The following is a 22911-nucleotide window of genomic DNA, read 5'->3' as shown; positions in this document are numbered from 1 at the left end:
GGCTGTCACGAGAGAGAGGGATAGGTTTGCAATTGGGGGGCTTAGAGAGATGTTTGATGTTTTATCAATCACTGAAGAAATGGGAGAAGGTGCTGATCATGGGATAAGTAACAAGGACAGGGATTTTGGCGATTGAAAACCATAAAGATTAAAGGAAAAGACTCGAAACCATCAATTCTAAGTAGTGTCCATCAGCAGGGTGGCAAGGTGCATTTTTTTAAATTGTGAGAACTGAGCCTGAAAGACCCATTCCTGCCCACGAGCAGAGGCTCCAGGAAGCTTTCTGGGAAGCTCTGCAGTTGGACAGATACCTGTTGCTGCACCCAGACCTGCTCCCATACGTGAAGAACAGGGGAGAGCAGAAAGCCGGTAGAAACGGACAAGGTCCCTGTCATTGCAGGCTCTGATAGTTGGGCGGGGGGGGGGGGGGGAAGTCTGGGGTATTTCACAGGTTTCTGAGGCCAGGACGTGGCCCACTGGAGAATACACTGTGTCACCTACTGTTCACTCCCTGGAAGGGCTCTGCTTCCAGAGCACTAGTGCCCGACCTTCCCCAGCCCTTCCTGCTGACACCGGATCCCCTGCTACACCCTTCAGGTGTCAATGGACTGCTGAGATCTCCAGGTTGGCCTCGGTTTGTAACAGGAAGGCAGTGCGATTGAGGGCCCCAGCCAGTCACCAAATGAGGAGGATGAACAGCCTCAGCTCCCCCACCCATCCCAACCAGGCAGACCCCCTACCTCACCCCCTCCAGCTCTACCCAGGGTCTGGGCTGTCAGCGTTCGCTCCTCCATCCTCGCCGCCCCTCCCATGGGCCTCGGGCATCGTCGGGGCGCAGTGAGCAGCCCACGCGGCAGGTGGCGGCGTCTCCCCGCGCCCCGCAGCTCCCGGACCGCGCACGCCCGCCCTTGAAGGTACCGGGAAGCGCCCTGCCCAACCACGGCTCGCGCGGTGTCCCCGGGCTGGGCGCCGGCGGGGCGACGGCAGTTCCCGGCGCCAGCGCTACATTCTCCCCCGCCCCGCCCCCGGGACCCGTCGCGCAGGCCCCGAGGGTGCGGCACGGGCAGAACGGGGATAGGCGGGGAGGGGCCCCAGGGGCCGGGAGGCCGAGTCCAGGAGTCCGGCCCGGCCCACTCGGGCCTCTCCCCTCCGCCCGGGACTGCAGCCGACGGGGCGCCCGCGGGCCGGGGCTGCATGGGGCTCCCGCGCGTCCCTGTCTTCTGGCTGCTGCTCCTGTTCGCGGTTGTCTGCTCGGGGATCCTCGTCGCACTGTACTCCTCGGCGGTGGAGTCGTACCCGGGGCCCCTGACCGGAGCCAGGTAGGGGCTGCCGCGCGGGACCTGTCTGGAGGGCGCAGGGGACACGCGGGGCGCCCAGCTCAGGGCTGGGCCGCCCTCCGGGGTGGCTTGCCGCGGGCACTCGGGCTGCGGCCCTTTGTCCCCAGAGCCTCCACCCCGGCGTTAAACTCGTGCTGCCGGGGCCCCACAGCCTCCGCCGGGGTCGGAGAGGAGCTTCGCCCCTTGCGCACCGGCGATCCGCTCCCGACAACCTTACGCTTACTTCCCTCCGGCCCTGAGAAGAAACCCTTTCTATTGTCCAGATTTGGCTAGGACACCTGAATCTTTTAAAAACAGCCCCGTTTTTGCCACCCATTGTCCCTCGCTAACGTCACGTTTTTTTCAAGCTCTCCTTGGGAGCAGGAATCCAAGTCTCCCGGTTCCAACTTGGCCGGGCTCCTCAGCCGGGCTGCGGCGGGTCGCCTCTCCCTCTAGCTGTGGTCCCCGCCCTCCCCGCGCCGGGCTCCCTTAACTCCCGGCTCTCTGCTCCGTTTATTTTGATAAGCACCGTCTGGGCGCAATCGGGCGCGATCGGCGAACTGGGGCCCATCCTGGGCTCCATCCAAGTTCCCGTCCCTGAACCTCCTCCTGCGCTCCGCTCCCTTTCGCCGACCCTGGGCACCTTTCTTTCATTTGTGCCCCAGGAGGAGAAATCTGAGAGCCTGCCTTTGCTAGGTGATGGTTCCAGTTACTGAAGAAGCCTCAGAAGGATTTAGCTTTACTTCTGGAAGGTGGGCCAAGCTGTGCCCAGAGCCTGGATTTCTGAGGCCTGCGGGGCGTGTCTTTCCCTTCCCAGCGCTTTCCCACCGGCACAGTCCTTACTAAACCTTGCTCCAGGAATAAGGAAATGAAATCAAAATTAGTGTCTGCTATCAGGAAACAAGGTCAGAAGCCACCCAAATTTCCAAACAATATGAAACACCCTTGCCACTGATGATGAGTCCGGTCCCTTTAGAACAAAAGGTGCTCTAACAGGCAATACCTGAAGTTATTTCATCTCCCTGGAGCCAGAAATTGCATAAGGAGGACTGAGAATATTGAGGGTATTAAGAAAGGGGATCCTTGTCAGTTTTATGTAAGGATGCTTTGAAACACACTTGAACATCTGTTGAAAGTAACTAATACCACTCAAAATATGAGGTTTGCTGAACATCCATTACACCTCAACAAAGCTTTTTTTAAAGATCTTTCATCTTTCAAAAATCTAGTACAACCCAAGAACCTGTCCATATCCTTGTTGTTTTGGTGACGTCTGTGCTGTAATTAAACCCCAGGGGCCAGGTCCAGACTCAGTCTCGGTAGGAGGTGGGTAAGCAGGGTGGCAGGTGGGATGGAAATCTGGGCGGGGACAGCAGGCTGTGCGACCTCCCCAACTGGGGACCAAAAACGGACCTACCTGGCTGGCTACAGTGGAGAGTCCAGGGAAGCAAGGCCCTGGGACCAGGCCTACCACACCCGAGACGGGGCTCTCCTTGCAGGTTAGAGAGTGGAATCGGTTCAGGAATTTACTCACAGAAGAATCTGAATCAGTAGTTCCTGGGCTTGGATTTCTAGACTTGTTTTTTTCTGGAGGAGGGGGTGAGGATACTACAGGACGCCAGTTACCTGCCAGTTACCATCTACCGTGAACATTATTTTGTAAAAGAAAAGGCTATTTTAGGGCGAAGAATTCCTAAGAATATGATCTAAGTTGAGTAAATGTAGTTTTATGAAAAACTGCACAACATCGACCTCCCTTCTCCTCGGGCTGGTTAAATTTTCCATAGGGGTGCGGGTGAGCTGGGCTGGCCCCTTCCCCACTCCTTCCCAGCTCCCAAGCTGGTGTGTAAATGCCCATGGATTCCGGAGTGGGAGGGGCTGGGGGAAGTCTGTGAGCGTAAGGGGTGCTCTGGAGAGAGGAGCAGGCCTCCCTGAGGCTGGGGCAATTCAGAGCAGCAAAACTGGATTGGGGGGCTCCCCAGCCCCGCCCCACAACTCTGTCCCTTCTGTCTCTATTCCACCAATTCAGCAGTTCCTCCATCAGGTTCCAAGCCTGGTTGCGTGTTAGAATCACTGGGGAGGGAGCAAAAGCTCCCTAGGATTCTCGAAGGCCACCGCGGCTGAGCACCGCAGTCCCAGTTCCTCAAAGACGAACTACGGGATTATGTGGGTGGCCCCTCTGGGGCACAAGGGGCAGGTGGGGGAAGGGATCACCCTGCTTTTCCTGGCCTGCTCCTCCATGGTCTTTCACAAACCTGAAGGCAGGCTTTTTATGTAAGGTAACAAATTCTGTGTTTGCACCTCCCAACAGTCCAGGCAAGGCTTTACTGGGGCCCCTGCTGCAGTGGGGGGGGGGGGGGGCGGGGGCTCGAGTTGGTTCCTTATACTGGGTGACAGCAGGAATGGGTCCAGGCGTTGGGCCAGAGGGGGTGCTTAGGTGCCCACCCCCTTGGTGGTACTACCTGTGCAGGGTACCTGTGCAGTATCCTGCTTTTGCTCGACACCCTGCTTTTGCTGAGGTTTTGGTCTTTTTGTATCTTGTTCATAATTTGCCCCAGTTGCACACGCACCCAGCTATTTTTAGTCCCTTATAAGTTTCTTTGCATTCTGTGGTTTGAGGGGTCGTTTGTCCACGTGCAAGCACTGCAGCAAAGGCCCCCAGGTCCCAGCCTGTCTCAATGTGATTATCTTCACACTTGTATGAATACCCCCGCTGAACAGACACAGAGACTGAGGTTCCGAGAAGTTCAGTAGCTTCCAGAGATCCTGGGATACAAATCCACGGAGTCAGGCTTCAGACCCATGCCCTTCACCAGGTGAAGGCGGCCCAAGGCACCTGGGATCTAACACCTGTTTCTGGGGCCTTTTGGCAGGGAGACCCCTCAGATGGTCACAATCCCAGGGGGCTGGCAATCTTTCCTGTTTTATCTTTTCATCTCTTCACCACCACCTCACTGTTCCTATACACTCCACATTTCAGCCACTTGCCAAGGGGCTTCTTTATTTCTTGGTTTCTGGGTAGAACATAATAATAGGACAGTATTTTGTGTGCCCAAAGAGAGAGGGATGGGCAAGAATCGGAGCACAGAAAAAACAATCAGACCCTGATGGAATGTCAGCCCCCAGAGCTAACAGAGCCAGACAGCAGGTTCCAGGGGCAGGTGAGATCCCTGCTCTACTTCTGCCTTCTCCCCCAGGAACATCACATCGTCTCAAGCTTTCTTTGGACCCAAGGCATCGAATTCTAGGACGAGAAAGGTACTGGGGCCAGCTACCCTGGGGCGGTTTCTCACATTCTCAAGTTAGCATTCGGGGAAAAGGGGAAAGAGAAGCACAAATGAGAACATTCTCAGGAGCCTGCTGGCGGGAGCACTCTGGAACCACCCCCCCCCCCGGCCCCGCCCCGCCATTCCCCCAAAGGAAGCAGAGAACTGAGCAGCCAGCCAGTCAGGGCTCCTCAGACCTGACCACGGAGGTTCCCTGAACCCTAACAGCAGAGAAGGGTGACTCCCATGTTTACTCCTTGGGGTGTAGCCAGCTGAAAAGTTCTGGGAAGTCTTGATTTGTCTTTAAAAGTCCTGTGACCTTTACATTCTACTCCTCAAAATGTCTTTTTACTGTAAAAGTCACATTTAAACTGCTCACCATGAAGTAAACACCAAGCCCTGGGAAGACGTTTGAGCACTTCCGGGCCCTGCTCTATAACAGATCACGCTGTGGCCTGAAAGGCCGTCTCAAGCGTTTTACGTGAGTTCTCTCACTTAAGCCTCATTGCAAGCCTGTGAGGCAGTTTTACAGATGAGTAAAATGAGGCGCAGAAAGGCTAAGGTCACTCATGGAGAAGAGGTGGTACAGGGGTTCGAGCTTCTCATTCGACCCCAGAGCCTGGCTCTGAACCACTGAGCAATACGGCCTCACCCCCTCTGCGTGCTGTGGTTGGGAGGGGTGGTGACTGTGTAATTCTGGCTTGATTCAGGTTTAAGAGTTGTTTTTAATGCCCCAGAGACTGGAAATTGTTAACTGAAGCCTCAGGGAGCAAGATTTCACCCCATGCAAGACTTAGTGACCGCTGAGCGGTCAGAGACAGAGTAGGCAGCCCTGGGCAGGTGATGGGGACCCCTTCCTGATAACAGAGGCCGGGTGGACACTTGGCCAGCGGGCTGAAGAGAGGCGTCGAGGGTCTTATAAGTGCTTGGTCAGGTCACCTTTACTTTTCCTAAAGTCCTTTTCACCTTGAGCTGCTTGGTGCTAATTGACATATTTCCCCACCTCATTTAAAAAAAGGATTTGAGGTGGCTTTCGGATACATATGACATGGCAAAAAAAAAAAAAAAAAAAGAATCAAATGAAGAAGCAGGTAAAGGAAAAATAAAGGGAGGAAAATTAGACAACGTCAGATAAGTGCATGAAAAATGTGCCACAGGGTGTAAGAGATGGGCTATATATCCGGCTCTTAGCTTCCTAGTGGCCACGGCAAAGAAGGAAAGTTTGCCACCCTGTCCATGAGGTAAAAAGCAAGCCAGCTGCCCAAGGAAAGTGCAGCCTTTCCAGATACAGAGACCTGAAGATTTTCTCTTGGAGCCTCATAAAGAAGGCCCTGGAAAACATCCCTATGATAAACTGAATAGTAGTGAAATTAGCGCTATCAGTTCGGCTTAATGCTTGCTTTGAAAACATGAATTTGTTCCATAAGTATTTGCTATATTAGTAAACAATATGAGCATAATCCAAATTCCGTGTGTGTTTTCAGTGATTTTGTCAGCAAGAACACTGGTAAATGCGGAAAACCACACTCAACCAAAGGGAGCCATGTAGGAATACACAAAAGGCACACACGCACACTTCAGATAGCCATCCGCTTCATCGCATACGCTATAACCAGCTTTCCACCACTTCACGAAAACTCCCAAGCTGCCACCCTTCCGATACCCACATCCACAAGCAAATGTCAAGTCTTTTCCAAGGTCAAGTGCCATATTCTTAGTAGTACTTATATATTCCTTAACCAGCGAATGTATGTAAAACTGCTTCTATCTTACCCACGTTCTTATTTTATGCATCACTGATCAAGTTTTTGAGTGTTGCGCTGCTAATCCCTTTTCCCCAAAGCCCTGTGGTTTTGGTTGCACAATTCTGCATAATGGTTTTTAGGCACTCATATGTCACATAAGAGCAGAAATGACTGTACAGCTCTTTCCTGCATTGTCCTTTGATCAAACCAACGGCTTAACAAAGAGCCCCCTTCAGTGGGAAGAACAGCTCCACCCAAGCCGAGGCTGTTTGGGATTCTGACATGGGGGCTGCAGGCAGATGGAGCTGAGGCCTTTTTGGTACACTGCCCTCCTTCAAGGTCGCTGTGTGCAGAGGCCCTCGAGGGCTTTCTATGGCAGCTGGAACAAATTACCACAAACTGGGTGGCTTAAAACAAGAGAAATGGATTCTCTCACAGTTCTAGAGGGCAGATGTCTGAAATCAAGGTGTCAGCAGGGCCAGCCTCCCTCTGAAGGCTCTAGGGAAGAACCCCTCCTGGCCTCTTCCGGCGTCTGGAGGCGCCAGGTGTTTCTTGGCTTGTAGGTGCATCACTCAATCTCTGCCCCCATCAGCACATGCCTTCTTATGAGGATACCAGTCACTGAATTTAGGGCCCACCTTAATACAGTATGACCTCATCTTACTAATTACACCTGCAAAGACCCTATTTCCAAATAAGGTCACATTCTGAGGTTCTGGGCAGACATGAATTGGGGGAGGGGACACTCTTCAATTCAGTATAGGCACCGACTGGCAGAAACATGTCATAAGTCTTCCCAGCAGCCTGTTCCACGTGAATCCTACGGCAAGGACTGCCAGAGCTAGGATTTGGATCCAGGCTGACGGACTCCTAAGCCCAGGCTGGACCTCCTCCTCCACTACAGGGCAGGCAGGTCTTATCCATTTGTGGGAAAATGCCTCAAAGTTCCCCCCTAGTGTGAGGTGAAGTTGTAGGAGGCCATCAGGCCCCAGATGTGGCATCCAGGAGAAGGGCTGGGCAGGGTAAATCCAGAAAGCTCCCAGCCCCACTGGGCTGCTGCACTACAGGCCACCTGGGCCTGCAGATCGGGGGGTTGCCCAAGTCTAGAGGGAGAAGGGCGGCACTTCCCTTCCAGCCCCCTGGTGGCTCCTGCCCACCCCAACCCCCAGAAACAGCCCTCTTCTCTTCTCACCCACAGAACCTGCCCTGTCGACACCCACTTTATCTCGCCATTCAACGGCACCCTCACTTCCGGGATCTGTTTGATCTCTCCATTCCAGTGCTGCTGTCAGGGAACCTCTTCACCCAGGAGCTCTGGGACAGCCTGAGCCGGCACAAAGCCCCCTACGGCTGGCAGGGGCTCTCCGGCCAAGGTAGCCTGCAGCCCTCTGGCTTCAACTAGTCCATTGTTCCTGCTTTTGGCCTTGGTGCAGAATGGGCCTCTCCTCCCTCACAGCACCAAGATGTGGACCCCCTGCCTCTTCCTCCCAGGCGGGCCTCAGGGCTCGACACCCCTGCTGTGCGACTCCTGACTCCCTCCCCCCTCATCTCTATAAGCAGCACAGTGTCCAGAAGAGGGGCCTGGCTGCCCCTGCAAGTGGCTCTCACCATCCTGGGGCTTCCCTGGTGTGAAAGATGCCAGTGCCCAAAGGTGGCCGAGGACAGCGGCTGTGGGGCCTCAAACAGCCTGCAGGTGGTTGCTTCTGTGGGAAACCACCCAGAGCCCCCTCCGCGTTAAATCTGCCCCCCGCCCCACCATGCCTCCGATTATTTTCTTTGGGAATACACACGGTCCTGGGAGGACTGGTATGAGTTCTTGAGATGACTGAGGGCACAGCCAAACCCCCTGCCCCACCACCCTCTTCCCACTGGCATTTCACTGTCCTCCACCCTCTGTGCCTCTGGAGAGGGGCTGGTGTCAGGCCTCGGGCAGGTGGGGAGCCAGGAAGTCTTGGGAAGGCCCCAATGACCCATGTGACCCCTCGTGGTGCCCCACCCTGTCCCACACCCACAGCCATCGCCTCCACCCTGAGCCTCCTGAATGGCTCTGAGAGCACCAGGCTGTTTGCCGTCTCCAGGGAGCTGCTTCCGGGCTGCATCCGGTGTGCCGTGGTGGGTAACGGAGGCATTCTGAATGGTTCCCGCCAGGGTCAGAACATCGATGCCCATGACTACGTGTTCAGGTATGTGGGGCAGGGGCCAGGGAGGAAGCAGGAGAGGAGCTGGGTGGAGAGCTGGTCCCCAGCCAGCCCCCGGGGTGGGGGTAGGGGGGAGCATCATAGGTGAGGGCATGGGCCAAGGCAGCAGTGGCCTCAGGCAGCTCAGCAGTTGTAATGCGCAGACAGGCTCGGACAAAGGCATTACGGAAACAGGCCCTGAAGATAAGCGAGGGTGTGGTCGGCTAAGGGGACCCAGGAGGAAGGAGCTGCCAGGGTCAGCTTTGTCCACTTCACAAGGCATCCCTTCAGGTCCCGAGTTGTGGGGATGGGGCTAGTGACCGGGCACTGGGGCTGCTGTGGGCAGAGGGAGTGACAGAACCCTGGGGATGGAACAGGGACAGGTGAGGCCCCCTGGGGATGGAAGTAAACACGCAGCATCGTGTAGCCACAAGCAGGCTGATGGGCCTCTGTTTGGACCAGACTCAATGGTGCTGTGATCAAAGGCTTTGAGAAGGACGTGGGCACCAAGACCTCCTTCTACGGTTTCACTGTAAACACAATGAAGAACTCCCTCATCTCCTACTCAAACCTGGGCTTCACCTCTGTGCCGCAGGGACAGGTGAGGCTGCCACTGACAGTCGGTGCCATTGTTTCCCAACCCGCGTCTGAGGGGTGGGCCACAGGGTTCCCAAGCCCCAGCCCAGTGCATAGAGAGGCTGTGCCAGGGTCTTGGGCCCACGCAATGGAGCCACTGAAGGGGCGGATCTGGGCAGGGGCGCCCTGTGGTTTCAGGTGGCTCAGGACAACTCTGGGGTGGAACACGAATGAGTATTGACTGAAAGCTTATGGAATGCCAGGCACTTACAGAGGCCACGCCAGCCCTCTCTTACTGGCGAGGAGACTAAGGCTCAGGGCCCCTTCAGTCAGTAAAGCAGCGGTGGGGCTGGATTCAAATCCAGACTCCCCCGCACCCAGAGCTCAGGCTACACACAGTATTTACTGATTGCCTCCCTCCTTCCCAGCACTGGATACAGGCATCACAGCAGCCCCTTTCCAGAGGGCGGTGTGTCCAAGGCCACCACCCAGCCAGAATCATCAAAATCCAGGCCCCTCTGACCGCAGTGCAGGGTTGTTTCCATCTCTCACGCTGCCCACTAGAAGAATGATGTGAGCCCTCCTGAGGGCTCACAGCAGACCATGCAGGAGCAATCGAGGAAAACACGCCCAGAGCCGCAGCTTCGGAGCAGGAGAACTGGAATCTGAATCTGTCTGCCGCTTCCAGGTTCTTTCAACCACAGCTGGTTGTTGTAACACAGTGCTTCGCTTCTACAGCGGGCTGGTTACCACATGCAGCGGGGAGGTCCCAGGATAAGGGTTCTGGGATGCTCAGTAGGACTGGTTTGAGTTTCTAGATGCTTCCTCCTCTGACCAGGGAATTCAGGGGTGTCCTAGCCACAGTGTCTGTGCACCGAGGCCTCTTTCAGCTCGTGACAGAACAACACGGGACAGCTCCACTTCTGGTGTAGCCACAGAACCTGTAGGCATTATCTATAACTGCATGACAAACTACCCCCAAACCTAGTAGCTTTAAGCAACACACACCGATTATCTCACAGTTTTCACGGGTCAGGAACTCAGGAGCAGCTCAGCGGTGTCTCCTCAGGGTCCCCCAGCGGTCGCGGTCAGGACGGGCAGGGGCTGCAGTCCTCAGGCCTGCCTCTGGCCGGAGCTCAGATGGCTCCCTCACAGCCCTTGTTCCCCCAGAGTGAGCGATCCCAGAGAGCAAGGAAGCTCCAGTGCCTTTTATGACCCACTTTCCAAGGTCACATACCCTTCCTTACTTCCACTTTTTCCTACGCGTTAGAAAAATTTTGTTCATTAGTCACTAAGTCCAGCCCACACTCAAGGGGATGGCAATTAAGCATCACTTCTTGAAGGGAAGAGTATCGAAGGATTTGAGTACTGAAACCAGCAGGGTACCTGAAAGTGGGAATTACAGGCATAAGAGGGAAATGCTCCCGTCAGGGCAGACAGACTGGGCGGAGAGCGGTCCACTCTGAGCAGGATCTTGACGTGGTCTCGTTCCCACTGCGGCTGTTTCTCTGTCCCTCCGACAGGACCTGCGCTATATCTTCATCCCCTCAGACATCCGCGACTACATGATGCTAAGATCGGCCATTCTAGGTGTGCCTGTCCCTGAGGGCCCCGATAAAGGGGACAGGTAAGCAGCCAGGCAGGGGGCAGGGCATGGTAATGCTCCCAGGGTCCACTGTCAGATGGGAAAGGTGGGTGAAGGTGGCAAGAAAACCCCCGAGTTCAACAGAGCATTAGAAGATTAAGCTCTTTTCCTACCCCCAGGAAAGCCTAGGTAACGCTGCTGCTGGTCCCCAGGGACCCTCCTGACAAGGTGGGCTGTAGGTTCGAGGGGCTCCTTCCTGAGCAGGCAGGCCTGGCCCCTCAGCTTCGGGCTGCTGTCCCCACAAACAACCCAGCCACCCAGCCAGTGGCAGCCGCAGGACCTGTCCAGCACATTGTGTCTGGAAACCAAGAGTGGGGGCCAGTATCCATTCCATTCCTCTTGGCGGGCACCCTCCCAAGACTGCCCATGAAACGGGAGAGCAGGCGACGTGAGTCCAGTGTCCGGCGAAGTGGGAACAAAGGGCCCTCTGTCTTTTCTCCCCCACCTTCCTGGGCAGCAGGCCTGTGTCCAGCTCTTTTGAACCATGTCCTGTCCTCATCTAAACCTCCTCCCTGTGGTGCTGAGACAATTTCTTGTCCCTGAGTCAGGTCCTTAGAAATCTGTGCCACCCCCGTGACAATGACCAGCCTCCCATCTCGGTGGCTCCAGGACATCTCACCCACCATGAAAGAGCAGCTGCTGAGGCCTCCTTGGGGGGCTCCACCAGCCCTGCCCTGTGCCCCACCCCCCTCGTGATTACCTAACAATCCGTTGCAAGAGCTCACAATGCTGCAGCTGGTCATGAGGGTGGGCTATGTGACGCGGGGCAGGACTGGCTCTGGGGGGGCTGGCTCAAAGACATCGAGCAGACATAAGCCTCCCCAACACCAATGAGCTCCCCCTCCCACACCCCTAATCCTTCCCCCTCCCAGTCCCCCTCTCAATCCCGATCCAACCACATCAACCAGCAGCCCTACGCCAGCGCCGGTGGCTCAGCCCCTTCCCCGTCCTCCACCCGGGGGTCTTCCTCCCGTCTCCCCTCTCACCCTGCCACCCCAAATGCCTCACAGCCCTCTTCCCGGTCTTCCTCCCTGAACCCTAGCCCTCATGTCCAGCCTCGAGGGTCTGCCCAAAACATCACTCCACCCGCCTCCAAATCTCCCTCCCAATCTGGCTTAAAATCTCTCTCTCGAAACTCTTCCCAAACTCCCCCTGTGCCCAGCGCTCTGTCTCCATCCTACAGCCCTGCACCCTCGGCCTCCTACATCGGGCCCATTCGGCACATCCCGCCCTACATCGCCCCCTACGTGCCCCACTTCCTGAAGGAGCCCCCCTTCTTCCAGCCTCCCACCTCACCACTCCCCCAAAACCAGTGCTTCCCCTGCCCTTCCGAGAACCAAGAGAGCGCCCCCTCTGAGTCTCTCTACTTCCCTCTCCTCCCACCCCCTCCCCACCACCCGGTCCACTGCTGCTACCCGACCCCTCCCGCTCTGTTCACACCCCCCTCCTCTCTGACGTACACCCCGCCCTTGGAGGTCCTGGTGGGCGGGAAGCCGCACGTGGTCCCGACGGTGCTGCCCGCCACCTTCTACACCCCCTTTTCCCGCTACTACGTCCAGCCCCGCCCCTACCGGTCCACACGCCGCCACCGTCCCAGCGCCCTTCCCCTCTCCTCATTCCCCAACGGGCCGTAAGACGGCACCGGCCCCTCTGTCCACTTCTATCGTGGGTCCTAGGCCTCAGACCTATTTTGGACCAGAAGCCTCTGCCAGCAAATTCAAGCTACTCCATCCAGACTTCATCAGCTACCTGACAGAGAGGTAGGTGGGGGCAGGGGTGGTGCTGGGAAGAACTGCTTCACCCCCACCCCTGGCTCCACACCCACCGGCAGCACCGGCTTTATCCCCCCAAGGACTAAACCCACAGGGGGGCCATGTACGAGGACGCCGCAAGCACTTATACTGCCTCACTACTTTATTTGAGTATTATACCTTGATGGAGGTGGTGTTCTATCAGTCAAGGTAGATGGGAAATGGAGAGGGAACTCATCAGGTTTTCTTACTAGGAAAGCTCAGAAAGCCTTAGGTCAGGCATGGGGGGACCATAGATGTGGGGGTGTATTGGGACTGCTAGAGGCCGAGTTGTCATCACTTGCGGGCCTGATCACAGCTCAAACACAGGAGACCACGGGAGGAGCCTGGGGAACACCTGCCTGCAGATCTCAAACCCCACCCCCCTCATCACCTCACCGGTGCCTCCAGTCACAGGACCTGTGTGCTCTGTCGTCATACGTGGCTCCTGCTTGGCCAAAGTCTGGAGGTAGAAGCTTAGATATCCGGCTAATTAACTAGGCCACCTTTGCCCTAGACACTATGGTGCAGGAGGGTGTTGTAGAGAGGAAAGGTGAGTTAGACTGGATTCAGGCTTCTAGAGAGTGGGAGGAAGGGGAAGGCTCTCACCTGCGGTCCTTTGGGAGGACCTGTTCCTCTCTGTTATCTCAACCAAAGATTTTTGTGTATAGTTCATTTGGGGGTGGGTTGGGGTAGAGGGGCAGGAAATTTTTGCAGTTTTCCAACCAAATTGGTGTAATGGCGCAACCATCAAGCTAGCTGGTGTGCAGGACCTGCAGGACCCAAAGTCCTGAGTTTTGATGGCTCTTTTTGATTCCAGGTTTCTGAAATCCAAGTGGATTAACACAAAATTCAGAGACCTATACATGCCTAGTACTGGAGCCCTCATGTTGCTGACAGCACTGCATACCTGTGACCAGGTAAGAGGTCTTCCCTCTCAGGAGCCCACAGCAGCAAAGTAGGTTTGAATGGAACCTAATTCGATCCATGATATCCCCTACATGAGAGGCCTGCTAGCCCAGATCTGGGACTCTGGGCCTCTATCCTGTGGCGGAAGGATGCCCCAGCTGCAGGAGTGATCTTGGTCTTGGGAACGGGATGGCAGAAGTGGTCTTCAGGGTCCCTTATAGGACAGTCCCCTGTGCCAGCCTTGAGTTCCCAATCACAGCCACCTTCCCCTGGGCTGGCTTCTTTCACCCCCTCTGCCCCAGGGCAGCTGCTCCATATGGTATTTAAGGCACATTTTATCCAACTGCTCTTGTGAAAGCAAAATCTTCTTAACAAAAGTGGGCAGAGACATCTTTTTGTGAAGACATTCTAGAACTAAGGTGGGCAGCCAACCACACAAGGAATCTCTGAAATCACTGTATGAGACATTCTCAATGGGGTCGTGCCCACATGACGTGCGCAGAGACAGAGGTTGAGAAGTGGTTTTCAAGAAAAGGCAGTGACCCACACTGAAGCCAGCACAAGAACTGAGGCCAGGCACCACTGGACTCTGGTCACCTTTTCCCCGTTTTAAACAGGAGTCTTCTTGTCTGCAGTCACCACTAGAATAGGAGGTAAGGGGCTTTTTGCCTCTATCTTGAGCACAGTGATGATCACAGCTTTGGTGTCACAGACCCGAGTTCAAAATCCAGCCCAGCTACTTACTAGTTTGTGACGGGGGACACATGTCTGGTTACCTTTCTAAGCCTGTTTCCCCATTTGTAAAATGGGGACAATATCTACCCAAGATGGTTGTAAGGCTGAGTGAGAAAATGTGTAGAAAGAGCACAGTTCAGGGTATTAAAGTGTGGGTGAGAACCATTTATCCTCACCTTCACACAACACAAGGCAGCTATGGGGGGACGTGGCTTCTACATTCGCGTCACTTTACACATAGTGGAAGCGCAGTAAATGCTAACTCAGTGACTGTCCTCGTCCAGGTTAGTGCCTATGGATTCATCACAAGCAACTACCAGAAATTTTCTGACCACTATTTCGAACGAATAAAGAAGCCACTGATATTCTACGTGAACCATGATCTGTCCCTGGAAGCCACCCTGTGGAAGGACCTGCACAAGGCTGGCATCCTTTGGCTGTACCAGCGCTGACCCTGAAGCACCCAAGACCTTTGTGTTTTTGCAGAGCTGAGGCCCTTGGCCCCTCAAGTGGCCAAAGCTGCCTTCTGGTCTTTTCAGCCTGAGAGGGGCTCCAACTGTCCTTGACCCTCCCCCCGCTTCTTCCCTACAGAGGACACGGAGTGGATGTGTGACTGTCACTGAAGCCTATTCTTTGTGAGACACCCCACCTTGTCCTCAGCTCATCTGGTCTGAGGCAGACATCCCAACCCTGGCCAAGAAAAAACGGACTGCTCTGTGCTGGATTTGTCTTTAAAACCGAAGATAACACTCTCAAGGTGAGACTGCCCCTCACCAGCGTGAGGCAGGCATCCTTCATAGCTGAGCGTTCCCAAGACAGTAGTGGCACGAGGTGACTAGGAGGTCAGTGGAGCGGCTCAGGGTCTCTCAGTTAACAAAGATCAAGCAGCAGAAGCAAACGCACGCTTCTCAGCCCAAATCCTCCCACTAGCATGTCCAGCTTCACGCAAACTCCAAAGCAGTTCAACTCAAGGCCATGTTGGAACAGCCTTTCTGAGAACAGGACCGACTCACTTCTGCCCCGATAAATGTGATCTGGAACTAGATAATTGCATAAATGGTGGATAACCATTGTGTCTGTGTGTGTTGGGGAAAGCAGTGTATCATGCAGGGTGTTTAGCACAAAGAATTCAGAATCCAAGAACCACGGGAATTTGATGGGAGTCAACCATGCAGAAGGTCACTGGCCCCTGATTAAAGTCCCGTTGGAGATGTATTACCACCTTGTCACCAAAAGGACATTACTGGGTAATGAACCCTCATTATCGGACACTAAACGTCATGGCTTCAATAATTTGACTTGATATAGGCAGTTTTATTTTAGATTACATGGGCTTCTATAGAAGTGTAAACCAACTGAGTTATCACCATACTACCCCTTAAGCAAACCCTGGGATTTACTGTCCTGATGTCTAGTCTGATGTTGCTACACCCTACCCCGCAAGGCAGTGGAGGGGACAGGGGGATGTCTCCACAGGTCTGGTAGGCAAGAGCCTCCCTGCCCAAAACCTGGCCCTTGGGTCTGTGGTTTTGAAGGGACGATCCTATCAGCACACCTAACAAGAGGGATGAATCAAAATGCTACTTCAGAAATTGAGACATGTGATTAAGTGAAAGGACATTTAGGCTTTAATGACTAAAGCAGCTACTTGAGAAACCATAGCTTCCCGATGCCTGGACCCATTTTTATCCATACTTTATTTTCCCCTATTCCCATCACATCTGTAGTTACCAAAACCTGTCAACCGGTTAGAGGGGTATAAGAACAATTTAGTGGGAAACTTATAAACACCAAAACATCTGATTGCATCCTGTTACCCGCAACTATTCTGAAACTTTCACTTATAAAAGAATATGCTGAGTCACAGAATAAAACACTGCTTTTACACGGGTCTCAATCTGAAATCCACAAATGCTAGTAAGTCAGTTTTAAAATTTTTAAATTTGTTTCAAAGTTATACCCAAGACACATTGACTTCATAGGAAATCCACTGAGAAATGTCTTTCTGGGCTGAACACCTCTTTCCTTTTAGTCTCCCCAACAGAGCATGCACATGTTAATTACTTTCATTTTGTAATCACTGCTGTCCCGCCACTATACCAAGATCACCTAAACTGTGTGCAGTATTCTGAATGTTCTTAGTTATACCCTAATTTCACTAACTTGGATTTCACTTCTGGGATACCCTGTCACTTGAATTCTTTGGCTACTTTTGAAGATGAAGTCCAAAGAACTCTTAAATGATTCTTCTTTGAAGGGGGTGGTGGTATTTTATAGGCGTTAGCAACTAGCACCTGGGGCTGTGCTGATCCCATCTGGCATCACTGGGAGGCAACCTATAAAACCAGAGAATCGGGCTTCCCTGGTGGCGCAGTGGTTGAGAGTCCACCTGCCGATGCAGGGGACGCGGGTTCGTGCCCCGGTACGGGAAGATCCCACATGCCACAGAGCCTACGCATCCGGAGCCTGTGCTCTGCAACGGGAGAGGCCACAACAGTGAGAGGCCCGCGTACCGCAAAAAAAAACAAAAAACCAAAAAACCAAAGAATCATTTGATGCAGCAGCCAACTAAGAGACTCAAAACTGAGGTTAAATTTAAAGAAAAAACTAGAGAAAAAAAGGTGATCCTAGAGGAACTCTGAGCAATCAGTCATTACGCACGTGCGTGCATGTGTGTGTGCGTGTAAGGCACCACCAGATCAATTCAGTGCAGCCTGGTGGTTCCCGATGACTCCCCTTTTTGGGAGACTGTGATCTGAGGAAGCAGAATCTGGCAAGTGGCCAGTACCAGTAAAGAGCGGCCATGAAGTGCTGGCCACATTTATATTCAACCCCCCTCTGGAGTCAAACCTACAGGTTCGGGAATTCCCTGGCAGTCCAGCGGTTAGGACTCATCACTCTCACTGCCAAGGGCCAGGGGTCAACCCCTGGCTGAGGAACTAAGATCCCACAAGCTGTGCGGCGCAGCTTAAAAAAAAACAGAAACAGAAACAAACCTACAGGCAGTCGAGCCCGCGCAGGAGCAGGCTGGAGCCCGGGGGCAGCCTTCCCACTCGCCAGCACGGCCTTTTGCTTTGTTTCACTCCCAGCTATAAGCTGCTTGGACCGGCTTTCAGGCTCTTTAAATCTCACTCCAAATACAGCTTCCTTGGCGACCGAACAAGTATGTGACCTTACGTATAAAGAGCTGCACACACCTCCCAACTTCAACAGAGAAGAAAGGCAATCTGTGTCCAGTTCAAGCCTGCCATTTAAATGGGAACAAAGCCCAGCTGCACTCTGCTACTCGCCTGCTCACATGCCAGCCATGCCATTCAGACAGAGCCGAGCGAACACCAGGAGAGCCCCCTGGTGTTAACAAAGCACCTGGAAACCAAATCGCTCTGCTAGTGCCACTGTACCGTCTTTCCTGAATGTCAGGATACGGTGCAAGGGGAAGAGGTCAGGTAGTCCTGAAGTGTTCTCACTGCCACAGCTGCCATACAACTGCCATTCCCGTCTGTTTCAAACAGCACATTCATTTTCTTGAAATATGTGACAAGCACTCTTTCATTCCACAATAAGAGTATAAACTACATCTGGGCCACTTGCCCATTTCTGCCACCTCTTACAGCCTGTGCCCTCAGAGCCATTAATCAAGGGGCCTAAAGTGTGACAGGGCAGCCACACCACTGCTTTTCAAGCTGCAGAGGGGTGAATGCATTAGGACTGGGGTCTTGGCAGGGTATGCACAATTCCCTGTGGAGTCCATTCAATTCGATCCCTTAGAGCCTGAACTTCTTTTAAGAGCACAGGGCCAGCCCCTTAAGCCTCAGAACAGATGGTTTTCCCTCAGTTGAGATTTTCAGACGGGGATAACTAACCATCATAGGCTTGTGGGGCTTCTTTGGGACACGTAAGAAGAAAGAGAAAGCTTACAAACACGAGAAGAATCATCGTTGCACCTGCTTCAGGCAAAGCAGTTCAATTCTGTCTCACTCACTGCAGACACCCGGCGAAGAAGACAAACCTAAGTCAAAGTCTCCCTGCCACTCAGCACAACTCAAAGGCCAGGACAGGGGAAGCAAAAAGAACACTCCCCCCAAGCCTGTTCCAAAGATCTTCTCTATTACACACACACGAGAGAAATTCCGCCTCGGGTCCAGGGCAGCGGAAACGGCACTGCTGCTAGTTAGTGTCTTGTTCTGGAGCATCCTTTTCGGCCTCAAACTGAGGCTGAGACTGTACCTGGCGAGGAGAAATTGCAAAGAAAAACCTATTCAAGAAGATATACACAATCTCTCTCAGGTAGCTCACTTTTAAATCAGGCATTAAAAAAACTTGGGAAACTGAGTCTCAGATATACAAATTCCACACAGAAAGGCCCTTCTTTGCCTTCAGACAGGGATAACTTCACATCATCATGGACTCAGCTCCCACCCCTCAGCCAGCCCGCAGCACTGTGCCTAGCTGTACCCAGCATCCCAGACCCGACACGCTGACAGTTCCTGTCCTTTTAAAGCCAGGGTCTCCCTTAGCACAAAGTGTCTAGCAGCCAAGTATGGTATATACATTCCAGCATCTTTCTGATGTCAGTAAAATGCCTGAGACAGTGCGGATTACTCCTTTCAGCCAGACCACTGAAGGTCAGGTGCACAAAGGGTACCTGATGCCAAGAGGAATCGACATCAAACAAGGTCATTTCTCCTTCACTCACCTCTGTGTGCAAAACAATACTGCAGAGCAACCATGTGGCTTTCAGTGCTTTAAGACAGGGATTATAGATCTGCCCTGAGAGCTACTTAAAAACAGCCAGTACTATAATCTTGCTGTCATAAAAATCCCTGAGCTAAAAGTAGATCAGATCATCTAACTGTTCCTCCGTACCCGCTCTTAAACCAGAGCCATCTCATCATGGCCAGAGGTGGGGTCCAGAACATGTATACTACTTCAAACCTCTGTAGGTGCACAGCCAGGTTTGAGAAGCACCATTCCTGTTTTTACAAACTGAAGAAATAAGGCTCTGGTGCGGTCAACCTGGTAACAGGCTGAGACTGGAGTCTAGATCTCTCAAGTTAGTCTAACACGGGATTTCAACCTACCGACGCTTTGGGTGGGTAGCTCTTTGTCGTGGGGGCTGTCTTGCGCACTGCAGGGTACTTCGGGGTACTTACTGCGTCCCAGCGCACCCCGACCCCAAGCTGAGAACCACTGGCCTAACTCAGTAACTAGTTGTTCAACTAACACCTCAATAAAGCTTAATAGTTTCTTTTGGAATAAGCTGTGGTAATTTTGTTACAATCTGGTTGAGACACACCTCTTTACAACTGACAATATTACATCAGTGACATTTTCTAAATTAAAAAAAAAGCTTAATAGTAATAATAACACCCCCCCCACCTCCCAAAATCAATTAGCTATATCTTTATGGTTCTTTAAAAACAAAACAAAAAAACACCTAGCCGCGTACTATGGGTGAGTGAACTCATTGTCTCGGTTTACTTACTCAGTAGCAACTCAGGGAAAATATCTACCTCATGTCGGGTTGTAACAAACACTGTGAGGCTGCTTGGCAGGGGTCTAGCAAAGAGTTCCATACCACTTCTCTTATCCAGCCACTAATAATCCTGGAAGACCCACACATCTCAGAATCTAACTGACCAACACTTAAAGGGATCATAACCTATGCAATTCTGTGAAAGAGCTAAAAATCTTACCATTCATAGAAATTTCATCACAAAGATCCTTACTCTCAGTATCTTTGAACGATGGTTTTCATGCGACTTTTCTCCAAGTCCACAGCCAACATCTTTAATCTAAAAGAGAAATACGGATAACACACTTCATTCTAACAGAAACCAACTTAAGGTATTGATTCTCGATGGTGTTTAAAAAAGCTGAACCTAAGCGAGTCAGAACTCCTCACAAAAGATGTCCTTTCAGACAGGGATAACTTCAAACCAACCTCAGCTCAACCAGTGACAAAACATTTCTAAATCCCAGCCAAGCAGAGCTCATTTTCCAAGTCTTCCTTTCACCCCTGTATGCAGCGGCATCCACTTTCATTTCAGTGACACCTAGTGGCCCCGATTACGCTGGCTCAGGCCATCCTCACTTCTGGATTCTAAGCAGGACCCTGACGGGACCTCTGGGTCCACCCGGATTCACGGAGCCGAACTTCAGAATTGAGACCAGAGCGTGAGGGCGCGGTATGCGGTAGGCCTTCACACCACCTCCCCCTTCTCACTTCTGGTGCCCCCCCAGGTCTTACCTGCATCCATTCTTACTCATTTCAGGGTTCCATTCGCTTGTTTTAAGCTTCAACGTGCACGTCGGCTTCTCACCGTCTCTGCACTCGCCAAACAAAGGCCTGTGGGGAACGAAAACGTGAGCGTGTTAAGGGTCGTTGTAAAACTACGGCCTACGGCTTTCCAAACAAAGTCCACCATCCCCCTAATTACCATCTTTGGAGCTACGTAAACACTGGGGCCGTTCAGCCGCTAACACCCCTGAAGTGAACGGAGAACCGTCCCTGTCAGCCTGCTCCGTGTAAAGACCTGGGCACCTGCCACGGCCGCGGGGCTGCGAGCTCAGCACATGGGTGTCTGCGAGGCCGGGGAGCGGGGCGCGGGGGTTGCGCAATACGGAAGGGCCGCTCTCCCCCAGGAGGGCCGCTCCGACGCCAAGGCGGGCTTGGGCTCTCCCCGCTCACTAATGAACACTCGCGCCCCTTGGAAAGCGTTTCCCCAGTTATCTCAGCGAATCCTCGCAACCAGCCTACTGGGGGGGAGACCAGGCTTAAGAGTCACCATTTCTCCTTCGAGGAGGGGGCGGCCGAGTGTGCTAGCGCCGTGTCAAGAAAGACCCCGTTTTCCCACCTCCGCAGCCTTACCGCCGCCAAAGGTCCGAGGTTGCCGGCCTAGCTCGGACCAGCCTGAGGCCGCCATGACTTCCCGCCACGAGACCGACGCCGAAAAGAGAGAAGGGCCGCGCCTGCGCGCAAGTCTTCGCGGCAGTCTCGCCGGAACTCTCGCGCTGTTGAGAAAAGGCTGATGGGAAATGTAGTGCAAACATTCGCCGCTGCGGGGCAGCCGCGTCCTCAGCGCGGCTCTGGACCCGGGATTAGATGGTGGTCGCCGCCAGGGACAGTAGAGAGCCCGGGGTGAGAGGCCTGCTCTGTATAGAACCACGGCCGTCAGAAAACGAAGGTGGACTGTCGCCTCGTCCACAAAGTCATTTATCTATTGAGTGAACAGGGTGTCCCTGGCCGAGACTGGGTGGGCGGTGGAGGTCTCAGAAAACTCGAGGGGACTTCACGAGAGGAACGGTTGAGGGAACTGAGGCCCTGCCGGATTTCGTTCTTAATTGCTGTGCGGATTTTATTTGGGGCGGGGCGAGTTCGTCTGGGGTGGTTGGCTGCGTTAGCGAAGAGGAGGGAGATTCCCGGGAAATTGTTCGACGTCCCGCTCAGTTGCTCTTAGTTGGGGCGAGAGCAGTGGGGCACGGGCGCGGCCGGCAGAGGGCGCCCGAGAGCGACGGGCTGGGCCGGGCTCTAAATTACCCTGAACCCGGGGGCTTATCCCCGCGCCTCAGGTCCCGCCGCCCCACCGGGGCGTGGCTTTAATTCCGACAAGGAAAAATAATCAAATTACGAAAAGAACTGAGAATAGTGTAATGCCCTCTGCTATTGCTGAGTGTTGATTTTCAGGTAATCACCCCGGCTTCAGTTTTGAAATAACAAAAGGGCAAAACAACAACTAGAGTCAGAGCCAGAGTTTACACCTATTTGGAAATTGGTTTAAACTTGCAAGACCACGAAGCCTTTTCTGTATTACCTTCTCCCCATGCTCATCAGCCCTCAGCAATGATCTCAGTGGCATTTAGTCTGGATTAAATTGTTCTGTATGTGGTAATACACTGTGGGTACTTATTTTCAAGTTACCACGGTTGTTAATGTTCGCCTCCCTCAATTGGACTGTGAGCTCTTCAAGGCAGAAGTCTATTTTAATTTGTTTTTTCTTTTTAATTTCCTCACAGGCCTAGTTGGTATTCCACTGCCTCTGCTCACAGTAAGTACTTCACAAATATAATCATTAACTTAGCAATAGCTTCTATCCTGTGAAATTGGCCCTTACGTTTCTCTATCTTACCCTTGAAGACAGATTATTTTGTAGAATACCGAAAGAAAGAATGGGGTCTCTCCCTGCAAACTAAATTCCTTTCATCTCAGACCCTAAGTGCGGAATTTGCCAAAAACTGCTTGTGTGGGCAGGTGATCTGCAGGCAAAACGATGATGATAGCTAACACTTCATAGCACTTACTGTATGCCACTCACTCCTTGAGTACTTTACGGATATTAATTCGTTTAATCCTCACCACTGCACAGTGCAGTGTATTATCATTACCCCCTTTTTACAGATGAGGAAACAGAAGCATTGAGAGATGATGTAACTTGCTCCAGTTCACACGACTAGTAACTGGTGGTGTCAGGGTTTGATCCCAGCCTGTAGAGTCTGTGCTTTCACCACAAAGTTATACTGCACCGTGTGTGTATATATATAAATGGATCTTATATATAAGGGTTTTTGGTTTGGGGGGAAGGGGAAGGAAGAGGGATTTTGTGTGTTTGCTTGGGTGGTTAGGGAGGAAACTGGGGGAGAATGATGGGCACCTGTTGCACTGTTTCGAGCCACTTTCTGGCGGGAAGAGTGAGGGTGAGAGCCTGCAGGAGCTGATCAGTGAAAGGCAGAGAGGCTCTGGGCCCTGGCAGGT

At 53.0% G+C, this 22911-nt stretch overlaps 2 protein-coding genes and 1 long non-coding RNA gene across 4 annotated transcripts; 2 read left to right on the top strand and 1 right to left on the bottom strand.

Annotated features, from left to right (window-relative positions):
• Positions 1 to 1069: 1069 nt before the first annotated feature.
• Positions 1070 to 17156, top strand: ST6GALNAC2 (ST6 N-acetylgalactosaminide alpha-2,6-sialyltransferase 2; the record flags this gene model as incomplete). Of its 2 annotated transcripts, XM_082860697.1 has the most annotated exons (9): positions 1070 to 1319; positions 4514 to 4574; positions 7526 to 7700; positions 8342 to 8510; positions 8967 to 9105; positions 10604 to 10707; positions 12402 to 12485; positions 13336 to 13435; positions 14444 to 17156. In XM_082860697.1, the coding sequence occupies exons 1-9, from the start codon at positions 1195 to 1197 to the stop codon at positions 14609 to 14611; spliced, it is 1125 nt and encodes a 374-aa protein (XP_082716823.1). In that variant the 5' UTR covers positions 1070 to 1194. The 2 variants fall into 2 exon arrangements, with proteins under 2 accessions (XP_082716823.1, XP_082716824.1); XM_082860698.1 differs by lacking the exons at positions 12402 to 12485; positions 13336 to 13435; positions 14444 to 17156 and adding an exon at positions 11274 to 11421.
• LOC309975522 (testis-specific serine/proline-rich protein) lies at positions 11556 to 12479 on the top strand (the record flags this gene model as incomplete). Its single annotated transcript, XM_082860699.1, has 1 exon — positions 11556 to 12479. One exon carries the CDS (start codon positions 11556 to 11558, stop codon positions 12357 to 12359), a length of 804 nt encoding a protein of 267 aa, XP_082716825.1. The 3' UTR covers positions 12360 to 12479.
• A 55-nt stretch (positions 17157 to 17211) lies between the features above and the next one.
• LOC309976235 lies at positions 17212 to 21105 on the bottom strand. The gene is made up of 4 exons (XR_014326988.1): positions 21031 to 21105; positions 20410 to 20508; positions 19856 to 19954; positions 17212 to 18386 (listed from the first exon to the last, which is right to left on the bottom strand). It is a non-coding gene; the product is annotated as an uncharacterized lncRNA (long non-coding RNA).
• Between the last annotated feature and the right edge of the window lie 1806 nt (positions 21106 to 22911).

Source organism: Leucopleurus acutus (assembly GCF_964270905.1).
Source record: "Leucopleurus acutus genome assembly, chromosome: 19".
Lineage (NCBI taxonomy): Eukaryota > Metazoa > Chordata > Mammalia > Artiodactyla > Delphinidae > Leucopleurus > Leucopleurus acutus.
This window is presented reverse-complemented; position numbering and strand designations above follow the sequence as displayed.